The sequence below is a fragment of the Melopsittacus undulatus genome, chromosome 4, assembly GCF_012275295.1.
Source record: "Melopsittacus undulatus isolate bMelUnd1 chromosome 4, bMelUnd1.mat.Z, whole genome shotgun sequence".
NCBI lineage: Eukaryota > Metazoa > Chordata > Aves > Psittaciformes > Psittaculidae > Melopsittacus > Melopsittacus undulatus.
The window spans coordinates 36,952,966-36,975,242 of record NC_047530.1 but is presented as its reverse complement, the minus strand read 5'-3'; the positions used below and the strand labels follow the sequence as shown (position 1 = coordinate 36,975,242).

General features: G+C 42.7%; 1 protein-coding gene across 3 annotated transcripts in view; it reads left to right on the top strand.

The window, feature by feature from the left end:
• Positions 1-3,551: 3,551 nt before the first annotated feature.
• Positions 3,552-22,277, top strand: part of LOC101874868 (zinc finger protein 410) — a 39,346-nt gene continuing 20,620 nt past the window's right edge. Inside the window, exons 1-10 of one of the 3 annotated variants that reach the window (XM_034062423.1) lie at positions 3,552-3,652; positions 4,838-5,037; positions 13,947-14,082; positions 14,286-14,519; positions 14,808-14,999; positions 15,828-15,987; positions 16,894-17,075; positions 19,814-19,903; positions 20,963-21,088; positions 21,644-21,781. In XM_034062423.1, coding sequence (XP_033918314.1) covers positions 5,005-5,037; positions 13,947-14,082; positions 14,286-14,519; positions 14,808-14,999; positions 15,828-15,987; positions 16,894-17,075; positions 19,814-19,903; positions 20,963-21,088; positions 21,644-21,781 — 1,291 coding nt within the window. In that variant the 5' untranslated portion in view covers positions 3,552-3,652; positions 4,838-5,004. Of the gene's footprint in view, positions 3,653-3,870; positions 4,335-4,837; positions 5,038-13,946; positions 14,083-14,285; positions 14,520-14,807; positions 15,000-15,803; positions 15,988-16,893; positions 17,076-19,813; positions 19,904-20,962; positions 21,089-21,643; positions 21,782-22,277 lie in introns of those variants that run through there. The other 2 variants (XM_034062421.1, XM_034062422.1) reach the window with 2 other exon arrangements.

Sequence of the window (22,277 nt, the reverse complement as noted above, 5' to 3'; positions counted from 1 at the left end):
ACGCGGCTGCTGCCGGGACGCACCACCCGCGCCGCCGCCGGGGGGTAGGGGGGAGGGGGGGCGGAGCGGGCCCTACCACCGCCCAGCGCGGCGGGGAGGGGCGCGAAGGGGGGAGAGGTGGATTTGGACCGCCAGCTCGCGCGGCGCTGCGTAGGCTCTACCACCTATCCCGGAGGGGGGTGGTTAATGAACACGCTTCCGGCACCGTCTTCTGTTCCTGCAAGGCGACGAGAAACGTCTCGGCGGAGGGTGGAGAAGCTACCTCGCGGGAGGAATGGAACGTGCCACTGTTCGAATGGGAGGCGGAGCCGGCCCAACCGCCTCCTCGAGGGGGGGCGTTAGCCATTAACTCTCCCGTGCTGGTGGTGGGGGGCTATTGCTCTACCGCTGCTCTTGCAGCGGAGCCACCGAGTTCCCGATACCTCGCGGTGGAAGCAGCGTGTTTCGTCCCAGCCCCGCAGCGTAACCCAGAGTGGGGGGCTGAAGCGCAACTCAGCGGCCGAGCGGAGCGAGGGTGTGTAGGTGCCCACCGGTACTGCGCCTTGAGGGGCTGCGGGCTGGGCTGGCGGCGCCGCTCCCCACAGCGGCTCCTCCGCCTCAGCGCAGTGCGGCGGGGTGACCGGGGCGCAGATCCGCAGCCGTCGCTGGCTCCTGTGGGAGCGCTGGCTGCTGCCGGGGGCAGTGTGCTGGCCGCGCTTGCCCTGGGCGCCTGTGTTGAAGAGGACTTGGGTGGGAAGCATACCGGGCGGCGCCGACGGGGCCCTCCTCTGGCCGCACGTACGCCTTTGAGCCAGCGAAATTACCTCAGCAGCATTCCAGCTGCCGCCACGGGAAACGCGCTGACTACGCAGGAAAGGGGAAGCGCAGCAGAGTCCGGCACGTGACACAGCTGTATACGCGCCTGAAAGGATACATGAGGAAATGCGCCAAATCCTAGTTCCCTCAGTTTCGTAAAACTGCTTTGTAATAGCCGTGCCAATGTCAGCTGTAGGTGTGTAAAGATAACGTCCTTTGTGCATGCAGGCTTTTCAGAGAATTTAAAAATCTGTCACATACTGATGCTGCAAAGGCTGAACATCGAAGTGAATTGCAGTTTCATATGTAAGTTTTGCAATTCTAAAAACCTCATTGAAATAAAATTTAGTACTGCCAGTATCTTGGAACAGTGTACATCACGATATAACAATGTTATATCTGAGTGTGTGAAAATGTACACGTGAAAGAACAAAAGATGGGATAAGAGAAATAGAGCTAGGGCTCTCCTTTGCATTCAGAATAGGGTCCCACTGTGAACAGCCTTATCAACAAATAGGTTTAAGCCATCCTCCATGACTGGCCATTTTCTCACCCCTCTCACAGCAGGGTGGAACCCCAGTATTGTTTCTCTTGAGTCTGGTCATGGAGGAACTGGGACTGAGTCTTCTATTTCTCCTTGATTACAGAGAATGATCCCAGAGGGGCAGATGTTATTGAGAAAGTAAAACCATGGGAAATTCCCAGCAGGACAGTTCTCCCTTCAGGGACCAGTGCTGTTTCACACACCTGCACAAGTGATTTAGATCTGCACAAACAACTCAAGTAAGCACTGTGCTACTCCCACTGCAGGTTTCCCTATCAGATTAGGGGAAGTCCCCCAGGCAGTCAAGATATAAGCTCTGAAGCAGTCAAACTCACCTGGCCTAGAAGGATACAAATGAAAGGAACTTGCACACCTACATGTCTCCAAATTTTACTACTTACTCAACAATTTCATCTTGTTGAGCTGATGATGAGTCAAAGGACTTTTGACATTACCAAGTATCTTAATGTAACAGAATCAATCTTTATGATTCATTGCCCTGGGATTACCAAACTGGCATAAAGAAAAAGTGGGTTATAAAGTCAATAGTCCTGCATTTCTGGTTGCCGTTGTTGAGTTGTATCAGATCTGCAAATCTGCTGGTATCGTGCCTGTGATAATAAACACAGTGAAACAGTTTTTAACCCTGACAGTTGCATGGTCATTTACTCAGCTCCAGCTTATTGGGGTTATCTTCAGTTTTGTAGGCTCAAGTGAATAACGTGACCTAAAGCTTCAGATCATCGCAACTATGGTCAAGTGGGCTGACATTATAAATGCCAGACTTCGCGAGGTTTCTGTACTCAAGCCATTCGCATGGGTGGTATGGCACTGAGGCAACCAGATCTCAGAGGCTGCAAATTCTGGGCCTTGAATCACAGTTTTCACTGCCTTGGACATCAGAAAAGTGCTTTGGCTTGACTGTCAGTTGATTTCATGGTGCCAGCTTTTGTTAGTACTAATGCAGGGACTGCAAGTTGATGGGATAATACATCAGAAAACGATGAGCATCTGACGTGCTTGCAGCCTGTAGGGAGTTCCTCAGTGGTTCCAGCAGGCAGCTGGTCAATGGCCTTTTTGCTGAAGCACCAGGCTCTCAATATGACTACTACAGCTCACAGCCCTCTGTCAAACCACAAAGGGTTTTAAAGGTAAGGGATGTAACTGTGGATCTGTAAGCTGCTAATCAAAGTTGGCTGAAAGGCAGAGGAGCTGTACTGCAAATCCTGGAGGAAAACACTGCAGAGCAGTTTGCAGGCAGGGGCTGACCTTCATTTCCTGGGAAGTGACCGCAGGCTGTCACACAGTCCAGTGTGGCTGTTGTGCCTGGGGACCCTGGTTCTTCCAGCCTCAACTGCTCCTGTTCCATGACTTTCACATTGCTGGGAGTCTCATTGCTCAGCACCAGCACCATCCCATGAGCAGCCATTCTGGCATGAAAGTCAGGAGCCACGCGTGGCACCAGATCTATGGACTAACCATAACCAAGTTAAAAGTTTACTGGACCTGAAGGTCACTGGCTCAGCAGCATACATTAAGACCAGGCACTGCCAACCTTGCTGCTTCAGGAGCTCTGTCCTGCTAACTACAGACACCAGGATATGGCTGATGAACAAAAGCCAAAGCACAAGCTTTTTGAATTATTCAGTCCCTCTTGGGTTTTATGTATGTTGTTAACCACGTTTCTGGAATTGCTGCCTTGTTCTGAGTCGTTAGTGAGCTGCTGTGAGCTCAGGAGTTCTGTCACGAGCTGCAAGAACAGATGCACTGAGTCTGAGCAAAGCGGAAACAGAAACCAAGTACTAGTAGGGAACTGGTGCTTCCCCATGTGCTGTAACAAACATGTTGAAAAGAGGAGTTACGGGGTTGCAAGAAGACTAAAGGTTCCTCCATAATCTTCACCTGTAAAATACTCTGTGTATCAGGTTATTTTAAGAGGAATCACGCTGCAGCCCTGTGACTATCCCTGTGGGACTGGGGAAAACCCCGAACTTGCAGGGCTGAGTGAACTGGCCCAAGCCCCGCGCTCGGGGCGGACGGGCGGGAGGTTCCGGCACAGCACTGCGGGCACAGCCACGGCAGCTCCGCAGGAAAGCACCGCGGCGCAAGAGCGGTGGGAGGGCCCCAAAGGAGGCGGTGCTGCCGGGCACGGGCAGCTGGCCCGGCCTGGCGGGGCGGGGACACTGCCGGCGGCCGGAAGCGCCGCTCAGCGCAGCGCTCGCCATACAGCGGGGGGAAGAGGAGCGGGCACCTCCCGCCAGCCTTCGGCATTTCCGGCCGGGGCTACGTCACATCCGGGCGGCTGAGATGCCGGTAAGGCGGGCAGGGAGAGGCGGGGGGTGGGCGCTCCTCTGGGGCTCGCCGCCCTTAGCCGGGCACGGGAACGCAGCGGGCCGGGAGGCAGCTGTGGGCAGACCGGGTTCCCCGCCCCCTGCAGCCCCTCCTCACGGCCACGGACCGACCCCCGCCGTGGGGGAGGGCTGGCGCACCTGCCCGCGTGGGGGAGGGGAGCCGCCTCTGCGAGGCCTCGGCACTCCACCCTGCTCCCCGGCGCTAGGGTCGGTCTCCCACCGACCCTCTCCGGGCTACCCCTGTGCCCCCAGCAGAGGTGCGGGCAGCCGAGCCTGACAGCTCCGGCTGTCTACCCCGCGGGTGGCTTGGGTCCTGCCCTCCCGGGTGCGGGCTGAAGGGGGCAACGGTTGAGCAAGCCCTGGCTTGAGTGCCCTGTCCTGGAGTACTCCGCTTTAGCTGTGTTCGTTATCTTGCCTCTTCATGGCAGAAGGGGAGGCTTCTGTACGGAATATCTTGTGCAGCGCTGCTTAGTGTGAGCAGTGCTAGAGGAAGGTCTCTGGTGTTTTTTAGCTGATCCTTTATTCGCATTTTTTTTAAATATAGTCAGTAGATCAATTGTGATGGAAGAGGGAAAGGACTGTACATGGCTCACTTTCTTCTCCCACCGCTAGTGTCCAAGTGCTTTCCCAGTAGGCAAAACCAGGTACCAGCTTGTTCTCAGTTTACCTTTTAGCCCAAAGAAGAAACGTTATGTGGTTATTTGTGAAGTAACTTGTAACCTACCTGTGTTCATCAAGGTATTTCACAATCAGAAATGTAGCAACAAGAAAAGCAGAGATTTTCTGGTGTCAGGTTGTATACACTTGCCTTTCATCTACAACTTGGACAATTCCACTGTTTTGCAGGCTGGGAATTCATCTCCCTTGTCTCTTGCACACTGTATGTGATTTTCAGTTGATCCCATAATTTTCCCCAACAAAATATCAATTTTTCCATTAAAAATATGTTATTGCAAATTTGAAAATTGATTTCACAATGTTAGGATGTTATTTTGCCGACTCAGCAACAATGCAAATGCAAGAATCAGGTAAATGAGTTTTCCCAGTACTTCAAAGTAAATATTTTTCAATTACATGCAGCATCTTCTTTCTTCTTTTCACTTTGCTTTTTGGTTCCTATCTCTTTATTTTTTTTTAATTTTTTTAGGTTAAATTGAACGTTTGTGCAGCACAGCTTCTTGCAGAAGGACCACCACACTTTTCTACACATAGGAAAATATGAGAATAACCAGGGAGTATTGGTCTCTCTGAACTAAAAAACAAAACACTCTGTGCCTTGCTGAGGACAGCTGCAGGAATTGGACACTTGAATCAATGTTATCGGATGAGTTAGAATCCAAACCTGAGGTGAGCAATGATGAAGTGGGTTTAGTGCCCAGCAGTGTTTATGGGCAACACTTAAAAAAAGTTCAATGAGTATACTCAGTTTGCTGCTTACGTATTAATTCTCAAAGTGTGTTCAGTGGCATCTCTCATGCTTCCATGTTTTGATTTGAATAGTGAAAGAGATTAAAAATTATTGCAAATTTCCCCTCCCTATCCCTCTTAAATTGTCAGTCAATTTCTTGCTTGTTCTCAGGTTACATTATTTTTTTCCCCACTATTATAATGTTCATTCTGATACAAGAATAAAATAAATTACTGTATTGACTACTTCTTTCCCTTAAACCAGATTGACTTTACTTGGTTTTGGAAAGTCTGGATTATTATATAAGCGTCAGCTAGTTCTGTTTTTTAAGCTACTCGTGCTTCCATTAAGTAGTGTCAGAAGGGGCAGGCAGCAGCACCGAGGGGAATCCTGGTTGCTTGGTGTGACGCTGCTGCACCATTCCAGGTTCAGCCTGTAGCACAGCTGAGCATGGCTTGCAGTGATGTCTGTGTATGCATGCAAGTGCATGCACAGATGGCCACAAACCAATTAACACATACACACTTAAAGTACCTTTAAGCTGTAAATACAAACAGCATGAGCAACACAAAAGTTTGTTAATGTGATATATTTATACCCTTGCCACTGCAGTCCTGCATACTCACATTCACAGATGTTTCTGTTCTCTGCCAGGCCTGAAATCTTTCTTCTACCTGTGCCCACACCCAGCGCTGGCTAAAAAGCCAGTTTCTAGATGTAATGAGATTTTTCCAGGCCATAGTTGCCTCCTCACACATCAGTCAACTAGAAGCTCACTAGCAGTGCACTCACTTGTGGGTAGAATGTTTAGGAATATGCTTAATAAGTAGGTAGAAGGGACTGCAGTGATCAGACACAGCAGTGTACAGACCAGCAGCCAGCAAACAGTACTGGAGTCTCCTCTCTCCCCACGTACCCACCTTGATTCATTTTTTGGTCCTTCCTTTAAACATTGCATATTAAGTTACATACATCTTGCAGTCCTTGTTACATCAGATAACAACTTCAGTCTTTACTGTGAGACACATTCAGATAACCCAAGACAGTTTTGTTTTCTTACCAAAGGTCTAGATGAACCTCTTTCAAGATTTCACTTCAGCGGTAGCCTGTTGATGAGTGTCTGAGGAGTTCCGGTCTTTGTTACATGTACCTATAATTTGCTAGATACAACAGTCTACAGTTTGTTACATTCAACACAGTTGTATCAGTGTGTTCAGGTTATTACCTCTCCTGTTTCTTGCCTTTGTCTTTTAGGCTGAATAGCCATTAGCCAGTAATCTATATATTTCCTGCATAAGACTGCAGAGGACTGTATCACTTTGCATCCTTGCTTGTGTCAGCTTTACCTCTTCAGAAGTCTTAAGAGCTTAGCACTGCAGTGAAGTACCTTTTGGGGAAGTCTGCAAGTATAAATTGAATTATTTTTATTAAGTCTTCTGTTTCTGTCCCTTTAAGTCCATATGCAATACAACAGGTATCTTATACTGGAACTCTAAAGTGAATGAAGATTACATACTCATCACAGCCCAGGTGATGTGTTATTTGTTTCTTAACAGAGCAGCCAAAGCCCAATTACACTATTCAGGAAAATATATGGCTGCGAATTCATACTTGCACTGAGTGGTCTCGGCTTGGGCTGCAAGGAGTTCCTTTCTCTTGCTTCATAAATTCTATCAAATTTTCTCTCAGTTCTGAACGATAAGGTGGGGCACTTTGTTACTGCAGTCTGTGAGTGAGTGGGTGGGTTCCCATAGATTAGTTCCCATAGCCAAGGGTCATGGTAGTTGGAATGCTTGTTCCTTGAATAGGAGCTGTAAATGGGCCTTGTCTTTTCTGGAGTTGAGTAAGTATTTGTTAATTAGGCATGTTTACATAGTAGTTCTATTTCCTCACAGCAGAATTGCATTGCCTTCCCAGCAAGCCCAGAACAGAGTAGGCCACTCTTCACTAGGAACAGGCCTGATACATGAAAGCTATGGTGGTTTCAGAGGGCATCCTTGCCACAGATGCTGTCTTCTGAATTGTGCTCCTCAATCTTGATCAGAGCCATTTTATACTACAAGTGGGGATTCATTTGCATTGTGGATTACCAAATTATACACACCCTTTTTCTGGTTCGGATTGTGAAAGTTAACTGTTAAATTTGCACTATTTTCTATTCCTCTGATGTGGAACTGGTAGATAACTCTTTTTATACCTTTCCCAAATAGCAGTTCAAGTATCTCTAAAAGTCAATCATTATTTTATATCCTCTGGTGAGTTATGGCACCATAATTCTTATAGATACTTATATCCCCTACCATGTGAGAAAGGTATTCTTAAGAGCTAATTGTATTTGTGTAACATCTAGATTAATATAAATAAAAGCACTATGGCTAGATTGCATAAGCTTCTTTGCAACTGGTTTTACCCCTAAAGAAGCCACCTATATGCCAGTAAATGTTTAATACTGAAGTAGAGGAGAATCACCCTTTCATAGGAAGTTACAAAGTTGTTTGGAAACAATCTGTATGGACAGATGGATCTGCTTTTGCTCTTGGACTCCCTGCCCCCAAAGCTCTGTCACCAGCATTCCTCAGGGAACTGATAAGATCTGCATTTTTCATGCTTTAAGTCTTCTGGGTGGTTTGTTACAATTGCAAACCTTTCCGGCCACTTCCACCACACTGGGACACTGCAGGGTGCTTTCAGCTGTTGGGGGTAGCTTTAGCACAACCTACAACTCCAATCCATGAATTGAAAAGGGGTGGAGGGAGAAATTTTAGCCTCTCCTTTGTCTCATTAGCGCCTCAGAAGAAGGCTCTTGTTTGTATGGAGGAGAGTCCCCTGCCCTCCACAGCCTTCAGTTCCTCCTTGCCCCTGAACTTCTCTTCTCGGCTAAATGTTCTTTTGACCTCTTTTATTTTGTAGTGGTTTACGGGTTAAATTTGGAACAGAAACGGTATCGATTAAAAACCATGATCCCCGCTGCTCTGGGAGTAGTACAGCTCTCTCCCCAGCTCTCCAGTAGGAGGACAGATGTGAATGTTAGTGCTAGAGAGTCTTCCGCCCCTGTCCCTCCCAGTCACCCCCACACTTCAAATGAAGCAGCTGCCTGGCACTTCCTGGCTTTTGAATAATGATGAAGGGGTTCTTACAGGACACAAACTTCGACCTGATCCATCCCAGACAGCCGTATTTCATTTGGTTCTGTAGTCCCTCAACAAAACCCAAACAAAAAAAAGCTCTCTAAGGCTCTCTATGAGGGGTTCTCAGTTCTTTATTTTTTTTTTCATAGTTTCCCTCTCCCCAGGTCAGGGACATTATCCAAGCTTCTTGGGAACACAAGCATTCTGCACTACTTCCAGTGATAGACCCCGGGATCATACTGTCCAACTATCACTTGTTGACAAGCATAAATGACTCCTATTTGTTCAGTGACAAGGCCTAAGAGATATTTTACATTTTTAATACATACACTGTCTACATTACTACAGGATTTTCAGCATTACATGGTCCTTCAGCAGGAAGAGTGAAAGCAGACCCCCAAGAAAAGAAGAAAAACAAAACAGTTTCTTCATGGCAAGATGCAGCTGAACTTGTCCATTTTGTCCCTCTAAGGCTTATAGATTCTCTATATGACTCACATGTGGCCTGTGAAGTTTGAATATCTGAGTATGTCCTTTTGCAATTGATAGAAAAAATGATTCCAAGGGACATCTTGGCTGTTGAGTAAAGCCACCTCACATCTCTTTATTTCTTTTGTGTTCTGTTAATACTCTGTACATTTACTTTCCCCAACTATACCTGTTCAGGTACCCCAAGATGTTCTGTCTACTTGGTTAGAAATTTCAGCACTTCAGACATGTTTACAGAAGGATTAGTCCCCTCACATGGGGATTCCATAGTCACCATGCCAGGAGTACTTACAGCCCATCTGGACCCTGTTTGTAGTTTCAGATATTACATGGTTCTGAGATATGACAAACCGTAGCATCCAGGAGATGTTTCCCCTCCTGGTTCTTCAGGGAAGGAACCGCTGGACTATTCCCAGGTTCACACGGAAGTGTGGCTGAACCTGAACTCCAAATATGTGTCCGTGCACACATGGACAGTAAAGACATGTATGGCTGTAAACACTAACATGTGGCAGAACAGTACTTTTACAGGCACCTAAAACCACAGGTGACATTCACATGAGCAGTAAGACCACAAATGGCTTAATCCTGTTCCCACTCATCAGGTAACCAGGCTTGAAATTTGCTAGCTTATTGCATACATGCTGTCACTCAGCTGACATGCAGACTCACAGTCATGCATCTGTGTCATCTGCCAAACCTTGAGTCCTTCCAGTATCCATCTCCAGGCCCTGGGTTTTTCAGTCCAGCTTCTGGCCAGGATCTTTCTTTTCCAGATTATGGTTTCCTCCTGTTCACAGGCTAGTCCAACCTCAAGTTAATGAGATGAGCATACTTGAAACTATTTAGGATCAAACAGGATTTGAGAAGACGACAGGATAGACCACAGTGATGAGGCAGAGGAGTCTGACCTGCAGCCTGCTAATGTGGTCAATCCATATTATGCCCCACCCCTTCATGTTCCCCATGGTTGTTCCTTCCCTATGCACCTTGATCCCTCCCTTTCCCAGGCTTTGATCCTTTTCCTAAATATCCCTTAACTTTCCATGTTCCCATGGCCTCCTCTTAAGACATCTTGATAAGTTTTACCTAGTCCCAGAATTTCTCCTATATCCCGTAATTTTGCTCTTGCCTATGAGATTGTGTTCTGGTAACCCACCATAGTAGTGTTTTGATTTCTTACAAAGTTTCTGGTTGAATTTCTTCAAGGCCACTCAAGTAATTCCTGTAATGGCCCACCCATCAGTGTCCCAGTGTCTTTATTACTCTCTCTTACCTAGGGTTTGTTAGTTTGTGTATCTGCACATTTATCACCTTTCCTGTTCCTAGTCTGTCTTATGTTGCATAACCAACTAGCAGATACTCTGGTTTCCTATTTGCTTTCAGCTGCAAAATCAAAGAAATTAAAGAAAACATGAAACAGTGTTTGTAATGATTGTTCCCCATGTATTCCTGTTGCTGTAGTTGTCACAAAGGTATTAAATAATTTTGAACAGGAAGGAAGGCTTGTGTAAGTACATAGCTGCCATGAATTATTTGATGTAGAGTTGGTGATTGGTTTGCTTTAGTGTATGGGAAGGGTGAGGGTTTTTGTTCCAAATTGTACTGAGCATGATTCATGTAATTTTGTTTACTTCTGAGTCTTTTGCCCCGTTTTAATTCTTTATACTAGCATCTTACTACTTTACAAATGAAATGTAAAGGATCTCCTTTCTTCTGAGAGTCTGTTTCTGGCTGATGCATTTTCCCTAGTGACTTGCTGTTGCTGTCTGGAAGTGGAGGAAAGGCTTTTATATAGGATTTTCTGCATAAATCCAGAACAGTCCATAAAATAAGTGTTTCATGGTGGAGTAGGCAGCAGTAGGGATCGTGAACAGCTTTTAAATGAAAGACAGTGCAGTAATTTAGAACCATCTTGCTGCTCACATATTTTAGTTCCAACTTCTTTCTTCTGGTTGGCTCACTTTGTTATTTCTAACTGCCCTGAGTTCAGATGTAGCTGAGCCCAGGACACTTACTCTGTTCTCTTATTACACCTTGCTCAAACCATGACACACCTCTTTCTCCAATATTTTAATCTTAAATTAGACTGCATGGGACTTATTGCCTATGGATTTTTTTTTTCCAACATAAAAATGGTTCCCTCCTCTGACTAGGGTCTCAGGATAAACTTACAGTATACATAAGAGGAAAAACACTAACCTTCCAAGCTGCAGGTCAGCTTGTGGCATATTACCATCTGAACGAGTTAAAGATATGATTTTTACCTTCATAATCATCAGACAGGCTGCTTCTAAAAGAGGGTGAGATGGGAGCCAAGAATGATCCAAGCCAAGACGATGTCCTCATTGAACAGGTCAGGCAGAGACCAGTGCTGGAGACAGGACCCATCCACTGTCCTGGATGAAGCAAACCAGATCCAGGGTCTATCCAGAGAGCCTATTCAGAAGTAGCCGGAGATGGGCCTGAAGGCACTGATGCAACAAGAGTCCCAAATCCATCCAGGAGACAAGTCTTGAGGTAGATAAACCTACAGCTTAGGAAGGGACTAGAAAATATAGTTTGAACTTAAACTGAGCCTCTGAGCAGGTGAAACCACTCTGGGCAATTAAGGCTTCACAGCAGTTAACTCTTTGAGGTAAAACTGAGGAAGCATCAGTATTTCCAATGTTTTCATGTGAGGAAATAAGTGTAGAGAAATTAGAACCCAAACTATTGAGTTTTCCTTGCACTTTCTTTGATTTAATGAACTTTGTCCTCATGTGGAAGAGACTCAAAAGGGTGATATCTGCTAAAGAAATAATTTGGAACTGAGTGCCAGTAGTTCTGCAAATTAAATACTAAGACATTCACAACATAAAAAATAAGAATAAAAGTGGCGCTGGGTTTTAATCACAAATGTACCATGGGCATATCATGCTTTTTACTCTGTTTCTTTTGACACCGATGAACCATCTCAGTGCAAAGACAACTCTGTCTGAGCTTTGTGTGAATGTGTGCTCAAATGGTCACAGGGAAGGTAGTAGCTTTTGAAAAATTATATTGCAGTTTCCTTCTAAATGCCAAAGATAAAGGAAGTCTGTTGCATTCAGTTGTTTGCTAGAGAGCAGCAGAGTGCAGGATCTTTATGTCAAGGAGTTTCCTAGAGATAAGGAATGGTGACTTGAGGATTAAGTTTTTGGTGTGCTGTTATTTTCCATATTTTTTTCATCTGTGGGTTTTGGGTTTTTTGTTCAAAATATTTTGAGAATATGAGTACAGGGGTAAGTCTGTCTGACAGAGCTTAAAGCCAAATAAATAGATTCTATATATGGGTTTTGAGGGGTGTTTTCTCTGAAATGTGGAATATTTGTATGGGTCTGTTACAACTGACCCCTTTCAGTCTCTCTGATCTCTGGAAGGTTAATTACATTCAAAGGCTCATTAATAAACTTTGTAGTCTATAAAGAATGAGTTCAGTCCATTGCAAAAGTTAGGCTGTGTTATCTTGTAACGCCATGCAGCACTTCCTTTGTTAAATCAGAGTGTTTTGTAGTGACTGCTGTGGCACTGGGAGTGGAAACCAGAGGCTTGTTTCTGTGTCTGTGCCATGAAGGTAAAGAGTCCAGCATTACATCCAGTAGTCTGACAAAAGCTTGAGATGCTGTCAAGGGGACAGAATGAATAAACAAGCACATGCTTTGCTGCTCTGAACTTGATTAAATATGGGAAGAGCTTCAAGGGTGAGGAAAGGCATTTCCCTGACTTGCAGTTGCTTTTCAAATGTCAGGTTCCTTTTTTTGTGTCTCAAGATTTTAAGGAGTTAGCCAGAAGTAATTTTTGCCCTGCCAGAGCTGATGTTAAGGATAGCAAATCTGCTGGACTGAATGACCTGGGCATCTTTCACCCTCCTGGGCCAAACAAGATGAGAGCTACTCCCTATTTCTGATCTTAGATCCAGCCATTAGTGAGGTTTAGTACAATTTTCAAATACATACATGTGCATTGTACAGATGTGACAGGCACCAAACAGGTTAAAAAAGGTAGGACACTCAGAGCTTTACCCACATAAACACAGGCAGTACAAAGTGCCTGATTCTGTTCTCTAGGGTTTCTGCCTAGAGAAAACCTTAATGGATTTCTCCAGGATATGTCCCACACTTGCCAACTAGTCTGGCTTGGAGTTCATTAGCGTATGACACACACACGATCACACAGGAAATAGTTAGGAATGCAGTTTAATAAGAAGGCAGGATGGACTGCGATGGTTAGGCTGTGCCAGACTGAATTGACCAACTTCCTGCTTATATGTAATGGGCCGCTTTTATCCTCCTCTCTCCATTTTCCTGTGTTTGTTCTGCCCTGATCCACCTTGATCCCTTCCTTTTCCTGCCATTGGCGTTTCCCTTAAACAATGCATATTAAGTCATGTACAATCCTGCAAATCTCTGGTTCAGTCACAAAATTCTCCCCAGGGAATGCATCCCAGTATGAGTCCCATAACCCTTCATACAATAGTGTCCCTTAGTTTGCATAGTGTTCTGGAGACGTTTTCTTCTGTTGAATCTGCTTAGTGGGTGGGTTTCACACTAAGGACAATGGCTTTAATTGTCTGTCTTTGATGGTTTTAGGAGTAATTGATTTGGATGGATAAGGTTGTCTGTGTTCTCCCCCTTGTCATCCTAGCCTTGTTCCTCTGATCATTATCTGCCTATTTTGAATGCTCATTAGCTATGCTCTTTGAAATCAGTCTTTTGTTTGCTTTTTTATGTTTTTTGTTTAAAAACTTTCAGCTAAGTATTTAAAGACAGTGATTCTAAAATGCACCCAAGGTTGAGCATAAAAAACATTTAGTTGGAAGATTAGAGCTTAGTAAAGTATCACGTGGTAAAAGATGAGGTAAAAAGGAATATATGCCTTCAAACATGGCATGTATTGGTAATATTTGTCTTGGTAGAAGATTAGTTAAAAAGGAATATAACCATAGTAGCCTTCAGAGTAGTCTGCAGTGATCCAGAGCTGTTTATTGTATGTTAAAGAAATTAGAATTTTATGGGTGCTTCAGAGGTGACAATTCCTTTTTTTGGTCATTAATGTAAATTGAAAAGCTTACATTTACTTTGATGTGTATTCATGGGATTATATTCAGTGTCTCCTACAAGGCAGTAGGGGGTAATGGAGAATGGGTTTAATACCTTTTTTAATGATTTGTGCTGCTCTTGAGCTAACCTTCAGTATGGTTTTTTTTTCAGCTTCTGGTTCAGTTTGTTCAGAATACTTCTATTCCACTGGGGCAAGGGCTGGTGGAATCAGAACCAAAAGACATCACCTGTCTTTCTCTCCTTCCTGTTACTGAGACCTCAGAATGCAACAGACTCATGTTGCCAGGTAAAATATATGTGGCAGATCTTTGTGAGCATGCCCTTCATACAGCTGTCTTTACTGTGCCTCTGTGGCCCACTGCCTCTTGCTGATAAGGCATCCAGGGATGGAGGAACAAGTTCAGAAGGGTGACTGAGACTTCATTTTTTTGTCTTTTAGTCATAGTGTATTTATACTTTAATTTACTGTGGTTTCACTTTTTTCATTAGATGATGAAAGAGATCTCACTTCTCCAAGTCACGCTAATTCTTCCAAAGATGTTTCTTCATCTGCAGTCTTGAGAAGTCTCCAGGTAAATGTGGGCCCTGATGGAGAGGAAACAAGGGCACAGAATGTACAGAAACCACCTGAACTTCTGTCAACTTCAGAAACTTCCACTTTATTGCAAGACCTCCAGCCTAGTGACAGCACTTCATTTATTCTTCTCAACCTAACAAGAGCAGGTAATTCTCCTTCTGTCATCTGGCTGAATATGTCTCAGACAGCAGAATGCAGGAGATACAACTCTGTCCCTGATGCTTATGAAGGGGAAAGATCATGAAATTTGCTGGGCATTATTGGATATTTCAGGAGCATTTAATCATCAACAGCTTTCTACAATATAGAGGTCAGTGAAGACTTTTTCGGTGCAGCTATTGCAACCCTGCCACGAACACTCATCGCTGGGAAGCAAAAGAAATTTCTCTCTGTTACCTTATCTTTCTGTTTCATGAAGCTGTCTTCTTTTCTAGGGCTGGGGTCTCCAGCAGAGCACTTGGTGTTTGTTCAAGATGAAGCAGAAGATTCTGGGAATGACTTTCTTTCTCATGATAGTACAGACAGCAATACCCCATGGTTCCTACGAGTGCAAGAATTGGCCCATGACAGTTTAATTGCTGCCACTCGGGCACAGCTCGCTAAGAATGCCAAAGCAAGCAATAATGGTAGGAAATCCCCTGATTCTGTCTCACAAGTTGAATGTTCCATACAAGACCAAGTTTTGGCTTATTTCTTCCTCTCTGTCACTCTGTCTTGCTTTTAATCTATTCTGACATCTTCAGACCATCAGTGACAAACTTGTATAGAGCAACCCTGTATTTCTTTTCTGCAGTATAAATAGGCTGCTCAGTTTTTCTCAGGGAATGAACTTCAGTAGAGCCAGCAGTACCATTGTAGTCTGCCTGTTCTCCAGTGCATCTAAAGAGTATCTTCTTTCTGACTCGTATTTCAGCTTCCATTTTCACTTTCAAGTGTTTATTTTTAATGCATACTGCAATTTATACTTGCTTCTTAGCTCCACTGGGTGTGGAGATCAGTTTTCTGGAGAACTGTATTTAGTCACATGCATTGTGAATAGTTGCAAACAAATGCACCTTTTTTTTTTGTTTGGGTTTTTTATTCTCTAAGGTGTTTTTAAAAAGAGCTATTCTGGCTACTACTTATAATTGGTTGGTAGATACTGATGCAGAGACCATTTTTACAATTTTTGATGCGTTTGCTCTCTATTCTTGTAATAAGCCTCATCTGGTAGCAGCTGATCTGATACAGATAGCTTGTTGGGAACAGTTTATGGGCCTCATAAGATTTGGAAACCTGTGTCTGATCCCTGTTATGGGCTAGGCAGCAGTATGTAGGATGTGGTAAACAGTAGCAAAGTACACACCTGCTTTGCAGTTCTGTATCATGTATGATGCTGGTTTTATCTATTAAAATTGCAACAGTATAGTAAAATCTGTCTCTTTTTTCAGATTTTGGTGGTCTTTTTCTTCCAGGTGAAAATATTCATCTTTGCTCAGGAGATGGGCAGCCAAAAGACTCCAGCCCCATTCCTCATTTATCTCGCATGGAAAAGAAGCTGAAGTGCACAGTTGAGGGCTGCGATCGGACATTTGTGTGGCCAGCTCACTTCAAGTATCATCTGAAAACACATCGGTGAGCAGAGTAAAGCTGTATGTTGTCATGACATTGAAAAACTGTACTCTGTATTTGGGATAGCCTTAGTTTTTGACATTGACAAGCCCTGAAAACCTGGTATTACTCTTAGAAATACTAGGTCTGTTGTTTGCTTTAGGTCATTTATGTTAAAACACTTTAATTAGATTTAGATTTTTGCAGGTCTTTGTTAGTGTTTGGTTTAGAATATTTGTATTTTAACAGGTGCTCAATAAAGAGCATCACTGTCACTTCTGTGGTATAGTGAATGTTAGAACTTGTAGGATGCTGTCATATTTTTATATATCCTTGAGCAAAGATGCTTGCTCTAACAAATGACCCTAATCTTTTTTAGCTAAGAAATTGGCAGTCTCTAAGTTAAGTAGTAGATGAGAAGCGTAAAAACCGGGAAGGACTCCAGTAGACATGATCTCATCATCTTGCCCTAAGACAGGGCCGGCAGTAATTGCATATGTTATTTGTACTCATACAGTAATTTTTGATCCTTCAGTGACTGAAATTCCACAGTGTTCCCATATAATTTGTTTCACAACTTTACTAAGTCATTCTGGGTTGGGAATAGGTAAGGTAATGCAATGAAAAGATACCTGAACAGATTCTTCCAGTGAACCACCCATACGGTAGTTCCTTAGGACTAATTCAACCCTAACTATTGTATGATCCTATGATTCTAATATAGTCACTCACTTTGGTTGAGTCTTTCTGGTTTATGATATAATCAGTTTTAGTTTAAATGTTTCTTCTTTTTATTTAATTAAAAATAAATATATTTTTATTTATTCCATTTCACTTTAATTAAAAAAGTCAAGTGTTCATGAAAAATACTGTAACTGGTATTGAAACTGCTATAATTGGTAATGAAACAGCCATTTTGTTGCTTTCCAGGAACGACCGCTCCTTCACCTGCCCAGCAGAAGGCTGTGGAAAAAGTTTCTATGTCTTGCAGAGGTTGAAGGTGCACATGAGGACTCACAATGGTGAAAAACCTTTTGTATGCACAGAGCTGGGCTGTGGGAAACAGTTCACAACAGCTGGAAATCTGAAGAACCACCTACGAATTCACACTGGTGTGTTTTAAACCTCACCTGTTTGTTGTCCACAGAGGTGGGGTCTTTACTGAGGAATAAAAAAACACTTCTTCCTCCATGCTCATTCTCTCCTGAGAATATAATGTTATCTCTGCCCTTTATTAGTGTCCCTTTTCTATCAATTCACACCAATCTGTAGGTCAAATGAAGCAAATGCTTACTACTTTTACTATCCTGTATAGTTTAATCCTTCAAATAGTATATGATGATGTTATATTCTGCTCATACCATTCTCTGAAGATTCCTTTCTCCCTCAGGTTCTTTGGTCAAGGGAGGGGTGTGTATTGTTCTGGAAAGAAGCTAGGCTGTTCCCAAGGGAATAGTTCATAAGCATAACTGCTGTAATTGTTTTTTATAAAGAAGCTTTTTTTAGATTCCTGAAAGGCACAGTAGCTTAGATATTTCTCTAGTGTTGTGTGCTGGTGGACACAGTCGTAGCTGTACTGATATCTGGCTACATCTGACTGGCTTATGTTACCTGTGCTACTTGTAGTATGACCACATTTGGGAGACTTAGGGAATTGAGCAATCCAGTGGAATGAGTAGCAAAAATATAGTAGCAAAGTGTAGTAGGAAAAGGCAGTATCTAGAAAGCAGCATTTTGCCATTCAGACTGCTCTGTGCTAGTGCTAGTATGAGATGTTACCATATGCTGGAGCCTTTGTACTCTTAACTCATGCTTAGCTTTTTATGTTAAATAAAACAAACCTCTCTGTTTCACAGTGCTGTATTTTATACAAGGTTTGCTTATGCTGTCTCCTCTGGAGAATTTGATCCTTCCTTGTCAGTATTTTTAGAAGTCAGTGTACCAGCTGAAGTCTTCACAACTGCATAAAGTGCTTTACGTGTTTTTATCCTAGAAAGTTGTTTGAGAGGTACACAAGTTACTTCTGGAATGATCACTAGTTTAATAGTTAGCAAAGTTGATAGTGATTATTCTGGTGGTTTTGTTTGCTTGGGGTTTCTTAAGCCTTTAGGTTATCACAGCACTTAAACAAATAGCCCACTTCAAGCCTCTCAGAATATTGTTAGAGATTCCCTGATGGCCAGGAAGGTAGCATTGCATTACAGTTGGTTAACATTTCAAAATAACCTTGACAACTGTAAGAGCACAAGGCCTGTCTAGTAAAATGAAATTGCAGCTCATGTGGGCTGCCAGCAGCTGTTTATGCCTTCTGCCTTACTTAAACACTGCCGTATGGTGTGTAGTTTGTAGATACACAGGGAAGAAGGTTGCTATTTTAAAGAATTTTCAGTCTAGCTCGAACACATGGTTTGGGGGCAGATGTTGGGATGTAGTTAAAAATTATATATACCAATAATAAAATTTTGAATGTGTAGTAACAGCAGCCATAGTTTTTACAGTTTCTTTTGCACTTTAAGCTCCCAGCCAAGGTGCAGATGAAGTGAATAGGCCCAACTGATACACGCAAATCCTCTATGATAGAGTATTCTGCACCCAACAGAGTCATAACTTCTACAGGAGTAAATAATAACTTACTGAACTGCAAATTGGTCATGTGCAGTTAAAAGTTTGACCAGACCAAAGGTGTTATAAAACTGCAGGTATAAATAGATCTAGGGTTTCTTATGGATGGAACTGTGTGCTGCTCTTTTTGTCAATGGTAGTTTTTCTTCCTTCTTTCCAAGTTTTAAATATTCTTGGCAAGCCAGAAAGTACTATCAGTGTTTGAGAATCTGCTATGTATTTAAGCCTTGTAACACCAATCAGAACATGCTGTGTTATCCTTTTTGTTCAGTTCTGTTCAGTGCTACAGTAGATAAACTGAGAAATGAACTGTGGGGAGAGAACTTATAAAGGCAAAATCACAGTAGAAACATCTTTAAAAACAACTTTTCTCTGAACTATATATGTGTTAGACAATAAAATAGCTAAAATGGCTTCCTTAAGCTCTGGTGGATTTGCTGTTACTGTGATACTGTTGTCTAGTTAGACTTGAAATCATAGTGTTAAACATGGTATATATTAAGTTCTTTAGTGGGATGTTGCAGGCAAAAGTTACCTTTAGTTTTATTTAAGGCTTTATTAAAAGGGTGTTTGGAACAGATAATCATATTGTATTGCATTAATGTAGTCACCTCCCAGTTTATCATCATTTAGACAAATACAAAAGTAGCTGCGGGGATATATAGAAATAACAAATTTCAACCTATGAGAACAAATTGTGCCTTGAATTACTGTTCTTCCACACATAAATATGACTGACACGTCTCTCATAGAATTTTGGCAAGTTCCGTCTGATCTGAAGTATAATATAGAGTCTCATATGAAGGGAAATATAGGTAATGGGATTTTTGGCATGGAGATGCAGAAAGGGAACAGGATCCCGGGAGAGTGTGAAGCAGGGAACTGGTTGTTAAGAACTTCATATAGAAGATATAAAATACTCCTGGTACTTTTATATTAATCTTTTGGTATTTATGTATTTATTGGAAGATCTGTTTAGGAGCAGTGGACCCTTGCTTCACTTTCAGTGAATGATGATCTGAGAATATTTCCAAAAGAATCATAGAATCATAGAATAGTTAGGGTTGGAAAGGACCTGACAAAGAGAATGCTTTAAAAGCTTTAGGAAGCATATGTGTAAGTTCCATTGAACTTTGTTGTATGTAAGGCCAAAAGGGGGAATGGGGTAGAGATCTCCAGGCTGTTCTGTTGTGATCCCAAAATCTAAGAATATACTTTTCCCTTTTAGGGGAAAAACCCTTTCTGTGTGAGGCACAGGGATGTGGTCGCTCCTTTGCTGAATACTCCAGTCTTCGGAAACATTTGGTTGTCCATTCAGGTAAGAGTCTCCATCTGACATTTTGTGACCTATCTGAGAAAAGCTCTTTATTGTACAACTTTGATTTGATTTCCTTAAGAAAAATCCCCTGGTTTCTGCTGTACTTTTGGTCATAGTGTTTCATGACTTGCTTTGTGGTGGCTATAGTCTGTACACTTTAATCTTTCCCATTCTTTCTTTTCCTAAATTTTATGTTTCTAAATACAAATATTTTTATTGTTTCTAAACTGTTGTGAAGTTGGGTATCTGTTTCATAGCTGTAATTTTCTTATTTAAAAGAGAGAATCTAGGACCTCTTTATATTAATCAAAGCCATTCAAATCTGAAATCTCTCATGAGTGGGTTTCTGCCATAGGTAGGGGTTTCCATTGTTTTTTAATACTACATACTTGTAATTGGACAAAGCATTATATGGAAATGTATTTCACAAATGATTCAAAGCTTCTCCCTTCTGTTTTGATCTATCTTAAATATCATCAGCACATGATGAATACACCATGTTTGGGGAAAGGGAGGTTTTACTGGGGTGGTAACTTTTGGGACTACCCGAGTTCTCCATGCTTTTTCTTTCCTGTCTCATTGGCTTCCATGCTATTGAGATCACACATATGGACATCATACTTGTATTGTGAAAATGACAGACTGCTCTGTAAAATGGAAGTCCTTTCACAGTGACAAGTCATCATCCAGCCTCTGCTCAGTAATGTAACTGCAATTTATTGTGTGATGGCAGGATAGAAATTCCTTGCCACTGCTTCCTTTCTTTTGGCCATTTTATTCTAGGTATGGGACATCAAATATTTCCATGTCACTGAATAAGAGATTCCAAATAACTTCTTCCCTCTTATAAATCAGACTTGAAGACTATCTTCAGACTTGGTTTTTCCAACTGCTGGGGAATACTGATATCTAAAAGTCTTCTCTTCTAGAAGCTAATAAGCTCTCCAGGAAAGAGGAACTTTTTTTTTTCCAAAGCAGAATTATTGGCTTCTTGGTTGCTAAGGTCTTTATGGCAATTTTGGTAATTCTTGGGCTATTTTTTCCCCCTTCCCCTCCAAGGAGTGAAGCCCCATCAATGCCAAATTTGTGGGAAGATGTTTTCCCAGAGTGGCAGCAGAAATGTGCATATGAGGAAACACCACTCCCGAATTGCAGCAGCTGGCAGCAGGGATCGAGAACAGCCAGGTAAGCAAGGGAGAGGACTCTGTGTGGGGAAGTGCAGGAAAGAATTAGTGGATGATCCAAGAGAAGGGAAAATGTCCTGAAAATAAGAGACCACAAGCCAATAAGGAGTAAAAGACTGTTTGTCTTGGAGATGAGGATAGATTTGCTCACCTCTCCTTTTCCAGGATAGAAGACAGTGGTATATTTCTGTACTGTGGTCAAGGGGCAGATAGGTTTTTATTGTTTTCAAAATTGACAGGAATCTGGTATCTTTTTTTTATGTGGAATTTGTGCTCGTTGTTACAATATTCTTTAAGCAGTCTGTTTTTTTATGCAATGTGAATTATTTAAAGAGAAAGACAAGCCTGTATGAGATTCCACCATAGTAAGGCTCAAAACAATAAATATAGGAGTTACCATCCATTGGAGTGCCAGATGCCCAAAGAGTAGGAACACATAAAATAAATGTCTAGGGAAGAAGTCTGTGTGACTTGAAGGGGAGCAGGGATTGTATCTTACACTGCAGTATCATTACATGATGAAAATTTTGGTTTACTATGGGTTTTTTCACAATAGAGTCACTGATGGGCAGCAGTTTGCTGGAAGAATCTACAGTGCATAGTAAGAGTCTCATCTCCATGAACTCTCAGCCCAGCCTTGGTGTTGAATCTCTGCATCTGCCAGACACCGAGTCTATTATTGGAGTAGAGGAGGGTGAGACCAGCTGCTCTTTTTTCCGCCCTCTTATATGTGGTGACTGAAGTGGGATCAATCATGTAATTCTTCCTAAAGGCTCACCATGTTGCAGTGGAGGAGTGAACATTGCTTTAACTGTGCATAGTGGGTGGGTAGATGGAGGATGAAGTATAAAACTGGAGTTGGAGAAGACCTACTGGACCAAGTTTCTCTCTTGCAGAGCTTAAAAGGTGAAGTCTGCTGCTTAGGTGTCATTTAGACCATGTCATGGAACACCATTTCAAAACTGCTTATGCAGTCCATTCTGCTAAAGCCTAAAGTAAACACTTTTTCCTGGAGCACCTGGGTGTTCCAGTTAAGGATCAGGACCTTGTTGTGCTAGGCACTGTACAAACATTCAGTATCTTGAGCAACAGGCCTGCCTTCCATCCTTTACCTTCAAAGACTATATTCTAATACATCTGTCAGAAGCTGACTTACTATCTGAAATAAATGTACTACTTGGTATCATTTA